At 44.5% G+C, this 16937-nt stretch overlaps 1 protein-coding gene across 3 annotated transcripts in view; it reads left to right on the top strand.

Annotated features, from left to right (window-relative positions):
• The window catches only part of CCDC9B (coiled-coil domain containing 9B), a 54006-nt gene extending 37427 nt beyond the window's left edge, over nucleotides 1-16579 (top strand). Inside the window, exons 12-14 of one of the 3 annotated variants that reach the window (XM_044272321.1) lie at nucleotides 10115-10163; nucleotides 14536-14567; nucleotides 16494-16579. In XM_044272321.1, coding sequence (XP_044128256.1) covers nucleotides 10115-10163; nucleotides 14536-14544 — 58 coding nt within the window. In that variant the 3' untranslated portion in view covers nucleotides 14545-14567; nucleotides 16494-16579. Of the gene's footprint in view, nucleotides 1-10114; nucleotides 10164-11561; nucleotides 12450-14535; nucleotides 14568-16493 lie in introns of those variants that run through there. The other 2 variants (XM_044272319.1, XM_044272320.1) reach the window with 2 other exon arrangements.
• The last annotated feature ends 358 nt before the right edge of the window (nucleotides 16580-16937 follow it).

Consider the following 16937-nt stretch of genomic DNA (forward strand, 5'->3'; position numbering starts at 1 on the left):
CCTTCAGCCTCCCCACACCTCCAGCATTCGGCAGATACCGCAGGCGTAATAGAGTGTAACTTATCCGGCGTTTTGTACCATCTCGTGACTATCTTAAAAGCATTTTCCTGGGTCTTAATACACCTGGAATAGCCATGAGAGTGTGCAAGTATTCTTTCTATAGTGCTGTCATCTAGTGATTGCCCAATCTCCTTTCCCCACTGTATAACAAACGATGGTTTGGAGTCGGATCCTATCTCTAGTATTCTAGTATATAGACGCGAGATAGTGCCCTTCATATGTGTTGGTTGATTCCATATTGCGTTGTACCAAGTAGGGACATAACTACCCGCAGTGTTAATTAAATACTGAGTGCATACCTTATTAAACTGCGAGTAATGGGTTGATGCGTTTAAACCTGGCTTTCAGAGCATGGATAGAGGGGACCTTCCTGTTCTCTAATACATCGCCAACCGCCGCCTCTCCCAAAGCCACCCATATTCCCATATCATCTTGAAAATCAGCTTGGAATAGATAGGGGAGGTATCCGACAGGAGTGAAGGGTGATAGATTCTTTGAGGGATGTAGATGTCTCGACAATTTAAACCAGCTGTCAAACATGCCTCGCAAGGAGCTAGGGATGTTATCTCTACCAGAGGGCTTTTTACATGAGTCCCATAACATGGCTAAATTTCTCGGCCCTAATATCTTCCTAGCAATTTGGCAGCCTAGTTTAGTAATTCGGGGGTTTGCTATCTCTGAATGAAGTCTTATTTGAATTGCACCATAATATCCACTAATATCTGGCAATCCAAACCCTCCTTTATGTTTGGGTAAAGTCAGTCTCTTATAGGCTTATCTGGGTTTAGCCTGATTCCACACAAAATTGGAAAAAATCCTCCTTACCTGAGTCAGATAGTGCTGAGGTAAAATTACAGGCACCGTCTGCATCAAATACAAGAGTTTAGGAAGGATATACGTTTTCAACACATTCTTTCTCCCCAACCATGTCAAAAAGGGGATTTTCAGCTCCTTCAATTGAGTTTTGATATCTGTTAATAGCTTGGGATAGTTTTGTAAAAATAACTGGTCAGGGTTTCTAGTTATGTGAACACCTAAGTAGCTTATATTATCTACTTGCCATTGAAAAGGGTAATTTTCCTTGAGATGATCTATGGTGGTTCGAGGAGTGTTAACCCCTAACGCTACATATTTTGATAGATTAATTTTGAAATTGGACAGATCTCCGAATTCATCCAATTGTTTCAATAGTGCCGGAAACGCTTCTAGTGGGTTGGATAACAATAGAAGCATATCGTCCGCGAATGCCGCTACCTTATGGGTCTGCGAGCCTATTTTAAGTCCTTGGATCTCTCCATCTTGTCTTATGGCCTGAAGAAAGGTCTCTAGACACAGAATAAATAAGGTTGGTGACAATGGACAGCCTTGACGGGTCCCATTTCTAATATCGAAGTGAGGTGTGAGATTACCATTAACACGTACCCTCGCGGGTGGGTGAGGAGTACAGAGACAGCACAGCAGCCACAAACTGAGAGGGAAAGCCAAACCTGTACAAAGTGGCTTCCATGAACTGCCAATCTACCCTATCAAAAGCCTTCTCGGCATCAGTACTCAGGAATGTGAGCCCCTTCCCATGTGACAAGGCATACTGCTGAGCTTGTATTACCCGAAATGTACTGTCTCTGCACTCTCTGCCTCCCACAAAACCTGACTGTTCCGGCGAGATTAGGCCTTTGAGCAAGGGCGCGGCCCTATGAGCCAAGTTCTTAGCCCACAGTTTGATATCTGCATTAAGCAGTGATATTGGTCTATAGCTAGCCGGTAGGGCCGGGTCCTTGCCCCGTTTGGGCAACACTGTAATATGTGCTTCAAGAGATTGTTTGGGCAGAGGTACTCCTTGCAATAGGGCGTTAAAAAGGGAAACTTTTTTTTTAGGACTTTCTCTATTTCCCCCAATGTTATAGGAGCTGTCAGTTGTTCAGTATCCACTCCCGACAACACTGGCAAATTGAGTTTTTCTAAGTAGGTCTTCATCTTATCGCTCCTATTCTGACAATCTTCTCTAGATTCGTCTTTTCTTATGTTATATAAATCATGGTAATATGTTGTAAACACCCTGGAGATCTCATTTGCATCCGTAGTTAACGCACCGTCGGATTTTCTCATTTGTTTGATAAACGCCTGTTCTGTTCTCTTTTTAATCATTGCCGAGAGTATTTTACTTCCTCTATTCCCATGTATATAATGCTTTTGTTTTACTCTTATATACGCTTTAGCGGATTTAATATTGAGTAGAGATTTAAGATCTTGTCTAAGAGTGACTAATGATTCAAAGTCCTTCTCTGCCAATGATTGTTTGTGCAATCTTTCTGAGGCCTCATGCACACGACCGTTGTGTGCATCCGTGGCCGTTGTGCCGTTTTCCGTTTTTTTTCGCGGACCCATTGACTTTCAATGGGTCCGTGGAAAAATCGGAAAATGCACCGTTTTGCAGCCGAGGCCGTGATCCGTGTATCCTGTCCGTCAAAAAAATATGACCTGTCCTATTTTTTTGACGGACAACGGTTCACGGACCCATTCAAGTCAATGGGTCCGTGAAAGAACACGGATGCACACAAGATTGGCATCCGTGTCCGTGATCCGTGGCCGTAGGTTGCTTTCATACAGACGGATCCGAAGATCCGTCTGCATAAAAGCTTTTTCAGAGGTGAGTTTTCACTTCGCGAAAACTCAGATCCGACAGTATATTCTAACACAGAGGCGTTCCCATGGTGATGGGGACGCTTCAGGTTAGAATATACTGAAAAACTGTGTACATGACTGCCCCCTGCTGCCTGGCAGGTGCTGCCAGGCAGCAGGGGGCAGACCCCCCCCCCCTGTTTTTAACTCATTTGTGGCCAGTGCGGCCGCCCCCCCCCCTCCCTCCCCTGTAGTTAACTTCTCGGTAGCCAGCCCCTCCTCCCTCCCCTGTAGTTAACTAATTGGTGTCCAGTGGGCCCCCCCTCCGTCCGCTATAGATAACTCATTGGTGTCCAGTGGGCCCCCCCTCCGTCCGCTATAGATAACTCATTGGTGTCCAGTGGGCCCCCCCTCCGTCCGCTATAGATAACTCATTGGTGGCCAGTGGGCCCTCTCCCCTCCCACCCCCTCCTAATTAAAATCGCCCCCCTATCATTGGTGGCAGTGGTGAGTACCGATCGGAGTCCCAGTGTAATCGCTGGGGCTCCGATCGGTAACCATGGCAACCGGGACGCTACTGCAGTCCCGGTTGCCATGGTAGCTTAGCAATTTGTAGAAGCTTTATACTTACCTGAAGAGCAGCGATGTCTGTGACCGGCCGGGAGCTCCTCCTACTGGTAAGTGACAGGTCTGCGCTATAAGCAATGCGCCGCACAGACCTTTCACTTACCAGTAGGAGGAGCTCCCGGCCGGTCACAGACATCGCAGCTCTTCAGGTAAGTATGAAGCTTCTACAAATTGCTAAGCTACCATGGCAACCGGGACTGCAGTAGCGTCCCGGTTGCCATGGTTACCAATCGGAGCCCCAGCGATTACACTGGGACTCCGATCGGTACTCACCACTGCCACCAATGATAGGGGGGCGATTTTAATTAGGAGGGGGAGGGAGGGGAGAGGGCCCACTGGCCACCAACGAGTTATCTACAGCGGAGGGAGGGGGGGCCCACTGGACACCAATGAGTTATCTATAGCGGACGGAGGGGGGGCCCACTGGACACCAATGAGTTATCTATAGCGGACGGAGGGGGGGCCCACTGGCCACCAACGAGTTAACTACAGGGGAGGGAGGGGGGGCCCACTGGACACCAACGAGTTTACTACAGGGGAGGGAGGGGGGGGGCGGCCGCACTGGCCACCAATGAGTTAACTACAGGGGAGGGAGGGGGGGGCGGCCGCACTGGCCACCAATGAGTTAAAAACAGGGGGGGGGATCTGCCCCCTGCTGCCTGGCAGCACCTGCCAGGCAGCAGGGGGCAGTCATGTACACAGTTTTTCAGTATATTCTAACCTGAAGCGTCCCCATCACCATGGGAACGCCTCTGTGTTAGAATATACTGTCGGATCTGATGTAGCTCATATCCGACAGTATATTCTAACATAGAGGCGTTCCCATGGTGATGGGGACGCTTCAAGTTAAAATATACCATCGGATTGGAGAAAACTCCAATCCGATGGTATAAAAGAACTCCAGACTTTACATTGAAAGTCAATGGGGACGGATCCGTTTGAAATGGCACCATATTGTGTCAACTTCAAACGGATCCGTCCCTATTGACTTGCATTGTAATTCAGGACGGATCCGTTTGGCTCCGCACGGCCAGGCGGACGCCAAAACGACTTTTTTTTCATGTCCGTGGATCCTCCAAAAATCAAGGAAGACCCACGGACGAAAAAACGGTCACGGATCACGGACCCACGGACCCAGTTTTTGCGGGCCGTGAAAAAAAACTGTCGTGTGCATGAGGCCTAATTGAGAAATTTTTTATAGTAAATCCGTCAACCGTTTCATACGTTCTCTCTTGAGGTGCGATCCCAGAGCTATGAACTCACCCCGTATCACCGCTTTATGCGCCTCCCAGACTATAGTGGGTGTTGTGGCCGAGTACTCGTTTATGTCGAAATAATCTCTCAGTTTTTTCGAGATACCATCTACGTGTGTTTGTGTATCCAGCAACGTATGATTCAATCTCCACGACCATTCCTTCCCTGATGCCTCAGGAATCGTAATGGCACAATACATCATGGCGTGGTCGGATGTTGTTATGTTATCTATATTAGCCGATTTGACTAAAGTTGAATGTTGTTCAGGAATAAGAAGGTAATCAAGCCTTTGGTAAGACTTGTGCGGGTTTGAATAGAAGGTGTAATCCCGTTTATCCCCATGTATTGACCGCCACACATCAACAACATGCAGATCCCTCAAACGCGTTTTCAGGGATTTAAGTGCTTTGAAAGAGATAGCCGATCTCTGGGAGGAAGAGTCTAATAATGGATTTAAAGCTAAGTTAAAATCACCTCCTATGAACACCCAGCCAAAAGAGAATGCGGCTATCTTGTCCAAAGTCTCCATGAGCCAGCTCACCGGTTTAACATTCGGAGCATACAAGTTACACAATGTGATTTTCGTGTGACCTATTTCCCAGTTCACCAGTATATACCTGCCTTCTGGGTCTATCAACTGGGAATGGAAAGTGAAAGGTATTCCTTTCTTCAGCCCAATACTAACCCCTTTAGAAGCTAATTTATCTAAACAAGCATGATACCAGTAATGAAACGAGGAACTACCTAAATTGGGTATACTGCAAGATATAAAGTGAGTCTCTTGCATCATTATTATATCTATAGCTGCCTTCTTAATTATGCAGAATATACGACTCCGTTTAACGGGGCCTTTGCAACCATGTACATTAAAGGTTGCTATATTAAGTACTAGTGGCGCCATTCATGTGCCCTATAAGAACAACGTGTGTGACATGTGACCTATGTGACCAGATATGGAGAATAAACAAAAGGTACAAAAGGAAATTAAACAACAGTCAACCAAATAGGAACTACATGACATAATAGGTAACTTCATTGTCAATTTGTGATTCCTTTCGGCAGTGGGGGGGGGGGGTGATCAGTTATCAACAGTACACCCTGATCGGCCTAGATCCCTCTCAGCCCAATTGGATAACTACCAATGGCAACTGACCACCCGACCGCCATTTGGGATCCCAATAAGCGGAAGTGGATTAGATTCAAGTATACACGATATTAATAACTTGTTACTCTAGAACCCTAGTGCCTAACCTTCAAGAGCTTGTAAGCCTAGCATATGATAATTTTACATAAAAGTAAAGAATTATAAGTGAGCAGAAAGGACAGTATAACATCAAACGTTGTGCAAACTCGAGGTAGAACGGCATGAAGGCCTACCAGGCATAGCCCAACAACCCGTCCATCAAGGATTTAAGTGTCCATTTCTCTGTTTGCTGCTCTCTTGCTCCGTCCCACCCGTTGTTGCTTCGGTTTTATCCAGGGTGAAACTTTAGGTAAAGGTGGTAACTCTTCCTCTGATGCCACTGGTAACCATGAGGGAACTTCTACAGTAGCTATGTCCGTCATGTCCCAGAACGGTGTCAGATCAGCAGGGGTACGTATAGTGAACTGGCGATTCCCTGCAGAGATCAGAAGGCCAAAGGGAAATAGCCACCGGTATGGAATCTTTGAAGAGCGCAAGACATCAGTCAGCGGTTTCAGCAACCTTCTCTTTTGAAGTGTGGAGGCCGCCAAGTCCTGAAAAATTTGCACGCTCCTGCCCTGTAGTCATATTTCTCCTTTCTCCCTCGCTATCTGTAAAATTTCTTCAGGGTCTCTATAGCTTAGCAAACCACATATTATGTCCCTGGGGTTTTCAGAGGATCCTGGTTTGGGTCTAAGCGCCCTGTGCACTCTTTCAATTGTAATGCCCTTGGCTCTATCAGGGCCCAGCAGGGAAATGAATAGTGAGTCCATCACTGTAAACAAGTTCTCACTGGCCTCAGTTTCAGGGAACCCTCTAATTCTTATGTTGCGCCTCCGATTCCTGTTTTCCTGGTACTCCATCTGAAGCAACAAGCTGTTCATGGCTCTAGTATGCGAGCCTAGCGAGCTTTTGACCGATGAGTTAAAGGTAATCATGGCATCTTGTGTTTGCTCCAGCGCCTCCACTTTGTCCCCAACATGGCGGACCTCAGCTTTTATAGTGGTTAGGTCGGCAGCTATCGGAGCTAAAGCCCTTTGCTGAGCGCATTCTAAGAAATCTCGGGTGAGAGCTGTCGAGTCGTCCCTCACATGAGGTCTGCTCACCTCAGTAAAGTCCTCCCATGCCGCTGCAGAGCTAGCGTCTCCAGCCCCTTCTTCCTCCCCCCGTTTCGGCGCCATCTTACTGTCACGGCTGAGGATGGGGAAAACCCTCAGCCGTGCGGTGCCATGTGATAGTAAGGTTGCTACTTGGCCAGAACCACAGAATTAGGGAGCAAGTCACCTCCTAGCGTTTCCCTAATCTGACCCTGACTCCTAGCTGCATGAGCCGCCCTTAAAGGTAGGAGGGCCCATGCTCAGGAACCTCGGATCCCTACTGACCCTCCGTCGTTCCCTGAACTAGGAGCTGGGTAGACAGCCCGTTCCTCCTGCACACGGAGAAACAGGAGTCTAAAGTGGCCAAGCTACAAGGGGAACAGAAACAACTTATGGCAGTGACAGGCAAATGCAATCCAACACAACACTCACCTGCCACAGACAACAAAACCTGGAACCCATGTGCAAGTGCTGCTGTTCAGAACACAAACGAACATAGCACACACCAGACATCACACAGGAACCCAGGACCATAAGCTGCAATAATAAGGAAACCCCACACACACCTTCATGACATTTATGACCACCAGGGTGGCCCTCACTGGCAGATGGTAAGTAACCAGGAGGATGTCTCCAGCAAGCATGGCTGAAGAACCCCATCTGACTACTGCTATTCACTGAGGCTTTATAGGGCCAAGTATCCACACCCACAGTGAGACACACCCAGTGCACACACACACTAGGAAGGAAGTTAACCCTTCCAACACCAGGGAAGGGAAGACATCAACTTAAAGGGGAAGTGCACACAACACATATAACACCCCGTGCACACCGATAAAAGGCACACCTATAAAGAGAGGTTGTCAGGTGCAACCGCATGCCTATTGCAGCAAGCTGCCTAGCACCGCTCAGGCTGCTCTGCTGCCACATACACAATGTTGCCAGCGGCAACCACAGGTGAGGCAACATACTATAGCCCTCATCTGTGATTGACAACAACACCAAGACCGCAGGCAACTGCATGCGGTTACAGGAGTCACGACCATGACCAAGGGTCGTGACACTTACTTGAGCGCGAGGGTGTCTGAGGTGCCGGCTTCTGTAGGTATTTCTCCATGTCGGAGTGCTGTGGAAGATCTCACCTTTGCTCTGCGGTGGTTCTGGCCGAGTCTTTGTGTTGAATCTTCATCCCGCAAGTCGGGTGGTGCTTAGACAAGTGCTGAGACGGGATCTAGTGGCAGTTTTAATGGGGAATTTATTTGTACATTCAGCATTTCATCTGACAGTTTATTTTCCTCAGTGAATACATTGGATAAAAAAATATTTAGCAGCTTTGCTTTCTCCTCGTCGCTCTCTGCGACTCCCCCCTCATTACTCATTAAAGGGCCGACACCTTCAGATTTATACTTTTTAACATTTATATAATTGAAGAACATTTTAGGGTTAGTTTTACTCTCTTTGGCAATTAATCTCTCTGTCTCTAGTTTGGCCGCTTTTATTTGTTTTTTACATGTTCAATTTTTTTCCTTATAGTTTTTCAGTGCTTCCGTGCTACCCTCCTGTTTTAGTGTTTTAAATGCTTTCTTTTTGTCATTTGTTGCTTTCTTTACAGTTCTGTTTATCCACATTGGTTTATTTTTGTTCCTTAACCTTTTATTGTGTACCTCTCACAATGAGATTTTAGGATGCTTTTAAAGATATATCCCATTTTGTGGCTGTATTTTTATTTTTGAGGTCTATAACTTTTTGTTCACATGGAAACAGTGAGCTTTTCCTGGGACTCACGCATGACTACATAACGCCATTTCAGCCGGCACATTCATTTCAGTTTAGAACTGTACAATTCAATTACATGTTTGGATAAAGTACAGCGCTCTTTCTTCCCAGATAATTAGCAATGTGCTTCATACTGCACACAGCCTTGTGGAGCTAACAATAGATGTTCTTGGGTCTCGGTGGGACATTTGTGCATTCCTCAGGGTGTAAATGCTCTGAACATAACAAACAAGTGCCATTCTGCTGACCTCTATTCAAGGAGCAATTTCTAAAAACTGCCACACTTATTATCACAAATCATTCTTCTCCAGAGCTCAACAAACGCACAAAATTTCTGTGTCCTGTAGACAGTGCTTTAAAGTGGGGGGGATAATCTTGTTTCACATGGGTTAAAAATAAAACCTATTTTTTCTTTTTAGCCAGACATGCTGGAGCTTGTGGAACGCTCAGGTCTGGGAATATACATTTTATAAAGACAGTTTACAAAAATTTCGATTTTACATATGGACCTGCTGTCGCGGACATTTAACGCTTTAGATGCTGTGGTCAATCCTGACCAGGGCATCTGAGCGTTCTAAATACCGGATGGGTGCGCTATTAGTGTGGTGGTTTGATAGCCTTAATATGTTTTATTTGTTGGGCTACCAATAGTCTTCTGGACTTTTTTTATTTTGTTTGATTTGAGGTAAACTGTAGAATAATAAAATAAAAACGTTTTTATTTTTTAAATTTGCAAATCAAAATAAATGATGAAAATTGATTTTTGTTGGCTGTTTTGATACATTATTTAAAGTCTTGCATGAATGAGGCAGCTATGGCGGTGGTTTTCTTTGGCATGGCCAGTTATTTTTTAGCTAATTTATTCCTTTTATTTGTATTTTATTTTATAACATGTGTGTTTATGCTTTTGATACATATTATGTTCCCCAAAAAGTAGCAAAAGACCCCAGGGGGACATTTACACTTTTCTACACATTTCGGGCATCCATTGAAGCCCAAGTTCCAGGGGAACCAGGCACTAGATAGCATTTTACACTGAACTAGCTGATGTGGATTTGCTAAGACCCAGCAGCTCTGGTGTCCAGAGAACACACAGTGTTCATGTGAGCCTCAGGCCTCAAACGAGACAGCAGCGTAGCCATTAAGCGGAGCCAGAAGTGGTAATAAAGTGCTTTTGCTTTCTCCTCTGGAGAGATTACGAGAAACATTTGTTTCTGCAGCGACACTGAAAGACATCACTGTAGGACCTGCACAGGCTGAACCGTAGGAAGATGCGGAAAGAGTCTGGGGCTGAGAACATTCATCTATTTTTGGCCAAATATGGAGTGCACTGTCTATCATTTGTGGCTTTTCTGTGCCACATACTGGCACATATTGATTGATAAATTGGGGTAAACTCTTGGATGATCTTTTATGTAACTAGTACTGACAAGATCTATATTCAAGAATACTGCAGGAACTACATGACTGACGTAGTTATTTTATTATTTACATGCAGATGGTATGGTATAGAAGATGGAGATCTGCCGGACGACGGCCCCATAAAGGTAAGTCTAATTATATGACAATTACAATGGCATTCTTTCTAGTAGTCTCATTATAACTAGCAAATAGACGGGCTAGAATGGGTAAGGGGGCTTCCAGATTTCAATGTGATTTATGTCTTGGAGAATGAATAGAGGAGACATATTGTAAAGATTCACTCGTGTGGTCAGTTAGAGTGTCATCACCTCCGGGATTACCAACCTAAATTTTTTTTTTTTCTGGACAGTTTCTCCAAAAATCAAGGGCTGCCAACATTTTTTACAGACAAACTGGATTATTATTATGAATTCTAGGTCAGATACTAATACCGAACACTTTACCAGCATTTAGGGCCCATTCACTTGACCGTATACTTTGTGGAACGGATGCAGACTCATTACTTTCAATGAGGCCAAAAGGATGCAGACAGCCCACTGTGTGCTGTCAGCATCCGTATGTCCATTCCGCTGCCCCACAAAAAAGATAGAACATATCCTATTCTTGTCCGCAATTGCAGGCGAGAATAGGCATTTCTATCATAAGGCTGGCCATTCCATTCCTCCAAATGCAGGAGGTATACGGCCAGTATCCATGTTTTGCGGATCCCCAATTTGCGGACTGCAAAACACATACAGTCGTCGGAATGAGCCCTTAGTGCGATATAAAAAATTCTGAAAATTAGAATCAGTGTTATCTGCTCAACTCGTACCCAATATTTCAAGGGGTTTTCCATGTTCAGAACATACTCAAGATAGGTCATCAATATCCAATTAGATGGGGTCTGACTCCCAGCACCCCCGCCAATCAGTGGTTTTTAAGAGGGCCCCAAGTGCCCGTGACGTCACATAAATCAGTCACATGACCTAGGTGCAACTTAGTCCTATTCAAGTGAATGTTCAGGTGGTATACATATGCATACAGTTTTTCACAATACTGAAAGATCAACTGCAGTTTTCAATATAAAGGGGTCTTCCAAAAACAGCTAGTTCGAAAAAGGAGTAGCAGTGTAGAGGGCAGGAGTGGTGATGCCCAGACTGCAGGGTGCAGATCCTAGATCCGGATGGCCAGACCACCTATTGAACTCTCGCCTGCTTGAGGTTTCAGTTTCAGGCATTAGAACCATGATGGTGCCTGGACCTGTCAATCAGTTGGAAAGAGGGAGTGACTAAGGCTGAATGAAGCAGTGCTCCGAGGGACTAGGCCTTCCCCTAGGTGCTCTGAGCACCTCATTTGCATAAAAACAAAAGTTGTGTTTTAAAAAAAAAAAAAAAGCATATTCAGTTAGTACAAGACAGAAGTTGTTACACTCAGCCGTACCAGAGAGTATGTCTGGTTCACTAGGGTTGATCATGCTGACAGATGCTCTTTAAATCATGTCTCTTTTTGGCCTTTGCTCTTAGATTTCTTATTGTTTTTCACAGAAAAGTCTTGATGATAAAGTGATCGTAAAACATTTAGAAGGGAATTTCAAAGAAGATGAATTTTTGAGCACAGAAAAACTAAAAGTTCCCGTCCAAAATTATTCATTGGGAAATAAAGAAAAAATAGTTTTTGCAAATGAGAAACTATTGCTGGAAAGTAAACAGGATGTTCCATTTCATGGGAAGAAAATGGAAGAAACGAGCAGTGACGTTCCCTCCGAGGGTCGAGAAATTATAGAATATCTGTCCATGCTGAGCAGCGACAGCGAATCCGGGGAAAACTCTGCAAATCTACACTGTAAACAGAGACGTTCATCATCTTATTGACAAGAATGTTAATCTATATATGACATGAACATCCTGTAGGCTCCATGTCACTGTCCCCCTTCAATCCCTTAGGCATTTTACAGTGACTGCAAACAGCGCTTGTGAAAAGTCAAACCACTGCTAATGAACGTTCACTGCCGGATAAGGATCTGGCCATGGATAATCCCAAAATAAGCTTATTTACTGCTTTTCTCACATTAATGGCTTAAAGAATAAAGAGGAATCCATGAAGAGCAAATTTCACGGCTTTTTTATATTAGAAGCACTATATTCTAATAGGAGGATGTTGGAGTTTTTTTGTCTTGTGAGGAAGTTTCTACTACAGGCAGATACATCACATGTGTCTTATCTTTAAAGAGGACCTGTCCCGTCTCCTGACATGTCTGTTTTTGTAACTACTTGCATTCCCCATGTAATAACAATTCCAGAGCATCTATTCTTGACTGTATGTTGTGCCATTCCTGTATTATTCCTACAAGAATTGATAGCAGTTTTCAATGAAGCTCCAGCTGGGTGTTACCAATTGGGGGTGTGCAGTGTTGGACTGGGGTACCTAGGGCCCATCAGTAAAATTATTTTGGGGGCCCACTGTACGGATTCATTCAAATATAATAAATATTTTAACAAGTTTTTTATATGAACATAGGCTGGTTGAGGTGCTGTACATTGAATATATGTATGTAGTGCAGTAAGTCTACTGTATTATGTGCCACTTGTCCAGGGGGTGGGAGACTAGGGGCCCACCTTGCTCAGGGGCCCACCGGGGGATTCCCCTGTACCCCTGTGGGCCAGTCCGAGCCTGGGGGTGTGGATTCCTGCACCACCATCTCCAGATGGATACTATTGATAAGGCCACTTATACCTTCCTTACTAATGAAAATCCGGTCACTCCAGTTTTTTACACACTACCGAAAATACATAGGAACTCAACTAACCCACCAGGCAGACCCATTATGGCCTCCATGGACTCTATACTCTCCCCACTTTCAATCCTCTTACAAAAAATCTTAACGCCACTGGTCAAACAGACACGCTCTTTTCTATTGGATACGTCACAATTCTTATCCATTATTCTAAATCTTAACAATATCTCTTCTGAAGACCTACTAGTAACACTTGATGTTAATAGTCTCTGCACATCAATCTCCCATGACAAAGGTATCCAGGCCGTTTCAACACCTCTGACTACTTCTAATTATTCCCCAAACGCACAAATCTTCTGTGTAGAGCTTTTGAGATTTGTACTCAAAAACAACTACTTTATGTTTGGAGACGACATCTATATCCAGAAACTGGGAACGGCCATGGGGCAAACGTAGCACCACCCTACGCTAACGCATTTATGGCAAAATTTTTACCCACACCACCTGTTTCAGACACATGCTAAAACCTGGTATCGCTATATAGACGATGTCTTCTGCATCTGGAACGGCAACTCCAATTCATTTTCCAAATTCACTGACTACATCAACAGACAAGACCCAGATCTCACATTCACCTCCCATACTGATCAACAATCTATCAGCTTTTTGGATACGGTAGTCATTAAAACACAGGTAGGCACCCTCACCACTGATTTACACAGAAAGCCCACAGACGCAATACACTATTACATTACTCTAGCTGCCACCCCAAAACCACTGAACAATCCCTACCTCGTTCACAATTTAAATGAGTAACTAGAGTTGTAGACAACCCAATTCTTAGAGAACAACGTCTGTCAGAGATGGCCCAAAAATTCCAAGACAGGGGTTACCCCACTACATTACTCAAAAGAGAACTCTCGCTGGCTAAATCCGCAACACCTACTATACAAAAATCCACATCTTCACCACGTGTTCCTCTGGTGATGACCTATCACCCCATTGCACCCAAAATTAAATCGATAGTCAAAAAACATTGGCCCCTCCTCCAACAATCTTATCCAGACGTCACTGAATTTCAACAGCCCATCCGTATGTGCTACAAAAGATCAACTAATTTAAAAGATAAACTTGTACACGCAGATATCGGCTCCCTTAAACCTAAAGCACTACAAACCACCTTAGCTCCCAAAAAAACAGGTACGTACCCTTGCCGACATTGTGCCCAATGCACCAATGTGATTAAAGGGAATAGAATTACACATCCCCGCTCTGGAAAAATATACTATTCCAAGGATTTCTGTACATGTAATTCCTCTTTTGTGGTTTACCCGATTAAATGTCCATGTGGCTTAGCATATGTGGGCGAGACCACTCAGAACGTACGCGATCGGATCTCAAAACACAAATCGGACATTCGATGCCATAAAACAGAACAACCAATTCCACACCACTTTATTTCGGCCAAACATCAGGTCAATCAACTCAGATTTCAAATCTTGGAACACATACCCGCAGCAAGACGAGGAGGCAACCGGATTGCGCGTCTTAAACAACGCGAATCCTTTTGGATTTTTGAAATTGAATACCCTGTCACCATACGGTATGAACAGGGACTTTGACTTCTGCACCTCATGATGATAAAACTATATCTAATTGCATATAGGGATGGACATTATATCTATGTGATCTTTATTTGTACCAACACATTAATGTTTACGCTATAATGGTTTCTTAGGATATGACTACTAATATTTTGTCTCTCTTTCCTCTACCCCTAACAGACAAAATGACTCATAAAGTCCATCCCAACCAGGTAGTATGAGTGATTCGATATAACACTCTGTATTACATAGTTATATAGTTATATGCCCTATGTAGATACATGCCTTATACTTATTCTACTTGCTATTTCGCTATTTTACCTATACATCCATATACATAGCCAATATCATATCTAAGGTCTGTATTTCTCATTACAACTTTGCCAGTGCCCAGACTCCGTATTATACGGCTGCCTGCCCTTCGCGCATGCGCGGCGGTGCCGCTAGCGTGGTGACGTCACGCCCATCTGCGCAATTACGTCACGCGCGCGGCGGCTTGGCGGGCACTGACGCGATGACGCGGGATGCAAAGCGTCACAAGCAGTGCACGCCGGCACCCACAACATTTAAACTGGGGCTAAGTGACCGCCCAGAACGCCATCCAGCAGACAACATGCATCTGATACTAAGGTACACTCACTATCTGTGACATTTACTCTATATAATGGGTCTATATATATATATATATATATGTATACTTAGTGTAACGAATCTCCTAGCACCCCGACCGGGTACCTCCGTCGATAGATGCTCCTAGTCCTTCCTGAGGACTCCAAGCACTCCACTTGACACCGTAGGCACTGCAGACCTCACAAACCGCCGAAGCTTGGTTGAGGTCTTACCGTCTCCTACCCACCCTGGACCTACGACAAGGCTCCAGTGGGTGAACCTCTCCTACATCCAGAGAGCAGGAACAGCTCTTACAAGAGCTAGTAGTTATGCCAGGGGAGTATAGAAAATCTTCAGCGTATAGCAATCCCCCAGTGTCGATCAGTTACCCAAACACCAGCCTCAACTTGGTAAAGGGTAAAACAGGAACTCTTTAATGGGTTATTTTTCAGTCTTTTATGCAGGTCTCCTAGCAAGGGACACTCCCCCTGGGGCCCTTATAAAAGACTGTGACAGTTTATATTTTAGCCAATCACATGCATTTACAGTATTGAAACCTTCCCAGCAATTGTACACAAAATCCCCTTCCCTCTGTCTGTAATGCAATCAACAAAATACAATGAGCATTGTCTGTGACACAATTAACTAACACACTGGTATTGTCTGAGATGCAATTAACTAACACACTGGCATTGTCTGAGACGCAATCAACAAAATACAATTACCAAACGTAATGGGCTAACTTAATCACTCACAGACAGAAAACACACATTTTTCCCCAAAACCCCACATATCCCCATAATGTATACATCCATGGATAGCTCTGATCTGGGTGAACAACATATCCAAAAATCATCTAGATCCGAGCAGGGGTTCCCGAATTCCATGGAAGTCACATTTGGCCGGCCGCAAGCATGGCTTTCCTGCCCAAAACAGTTCCACAGATTTAGGCTGTGTGGCCGGTCTGTCTTCTCCTTTAAAGATAGTATGGGCCATAATCCTGGGGCAAGAGGCTAGTAGCCAGGCCCCTCCAAAACCCAGTGGTGAGGTTGGTTTCGCCACACTTAGGTTCTTAGGTCCACGTCTATTTATTTACCTTACTGAGCGGATGTCCCAGACTTCAGCTATCACAGGCACCTATGCATTCTATATGCTCTTTGATTACCACAAGCATATACAGATATTCCCTATCCGCCACTAAATGTGTTTCCATACTGAAAACAGTACTTCTTGTGCCCTACAGGCTACATCAAAAATCACTCTTGGGATCCTTAATAGCCTGCGATGCTCCGCAATCCTTTGCTGTCTATGTAATTGCATCTATCTACAGCGGGTACCGCATTAACAGCAGCTGCTCCTCTGTATATTACACTGTAATGTGATTTGCATTTATATATTTTGTATGAATTTTCTGACAATTTTGATACATGTCACTAATTGAACTAATTGAAAACTATGGAATATTCTAGGAATATTCAATGGATTATGCACAAATACTTATGTGTACTATATTTTCTACTTTACCCCAGGCCGTGAGCAAGGTCCTGTGATAGGACCGAAACATTGGCCAGTTTATGCTACTTACTCCTGGATGGATTTATGATTAAAAAGCATAATTGATTCAACCTTATCTAACGAGTGCCGTGGTTTATATCTACTATATGGATCCCTGCACAGTCTGACACTGGCAGCACTGATTGGATAGAGTCAGGAACATATCCCTCAAAACTCAGCTGGACCTTGCAGACTGCTAGTAATTCATTCATAACTAATAAAGGAACGGCACAACATAGAGTCATAGGAATAGATGCTCCAGAATTGTTATTACATGGGGAATGCGAAAAACAGCACCTCTTTAAATGAGTTTAAAAGCTTCTAAATTATGCAGGGATCGAGTCCTGCGTGGACGTGTGGGAACGGCATTCCTGCACTTTTTTCATAGCAGGAACGCCGTTCCCTTTCAGGGCCGCCCG

The sequence above is a fragment of the Bufo gargarizans genome, chromosome 11, assembly GCF_014858855.1.
Source record: "Bufo gargarizans isolate SCDJY-AF-19 chromosome 11, ASM1485885v1, whole genome shotgun sequence".
NCBI lineage: Eukaryota > Metazoa > Chordata > Amphibia > Anura > Bufonidae > Bufo > Bufo gargarizans.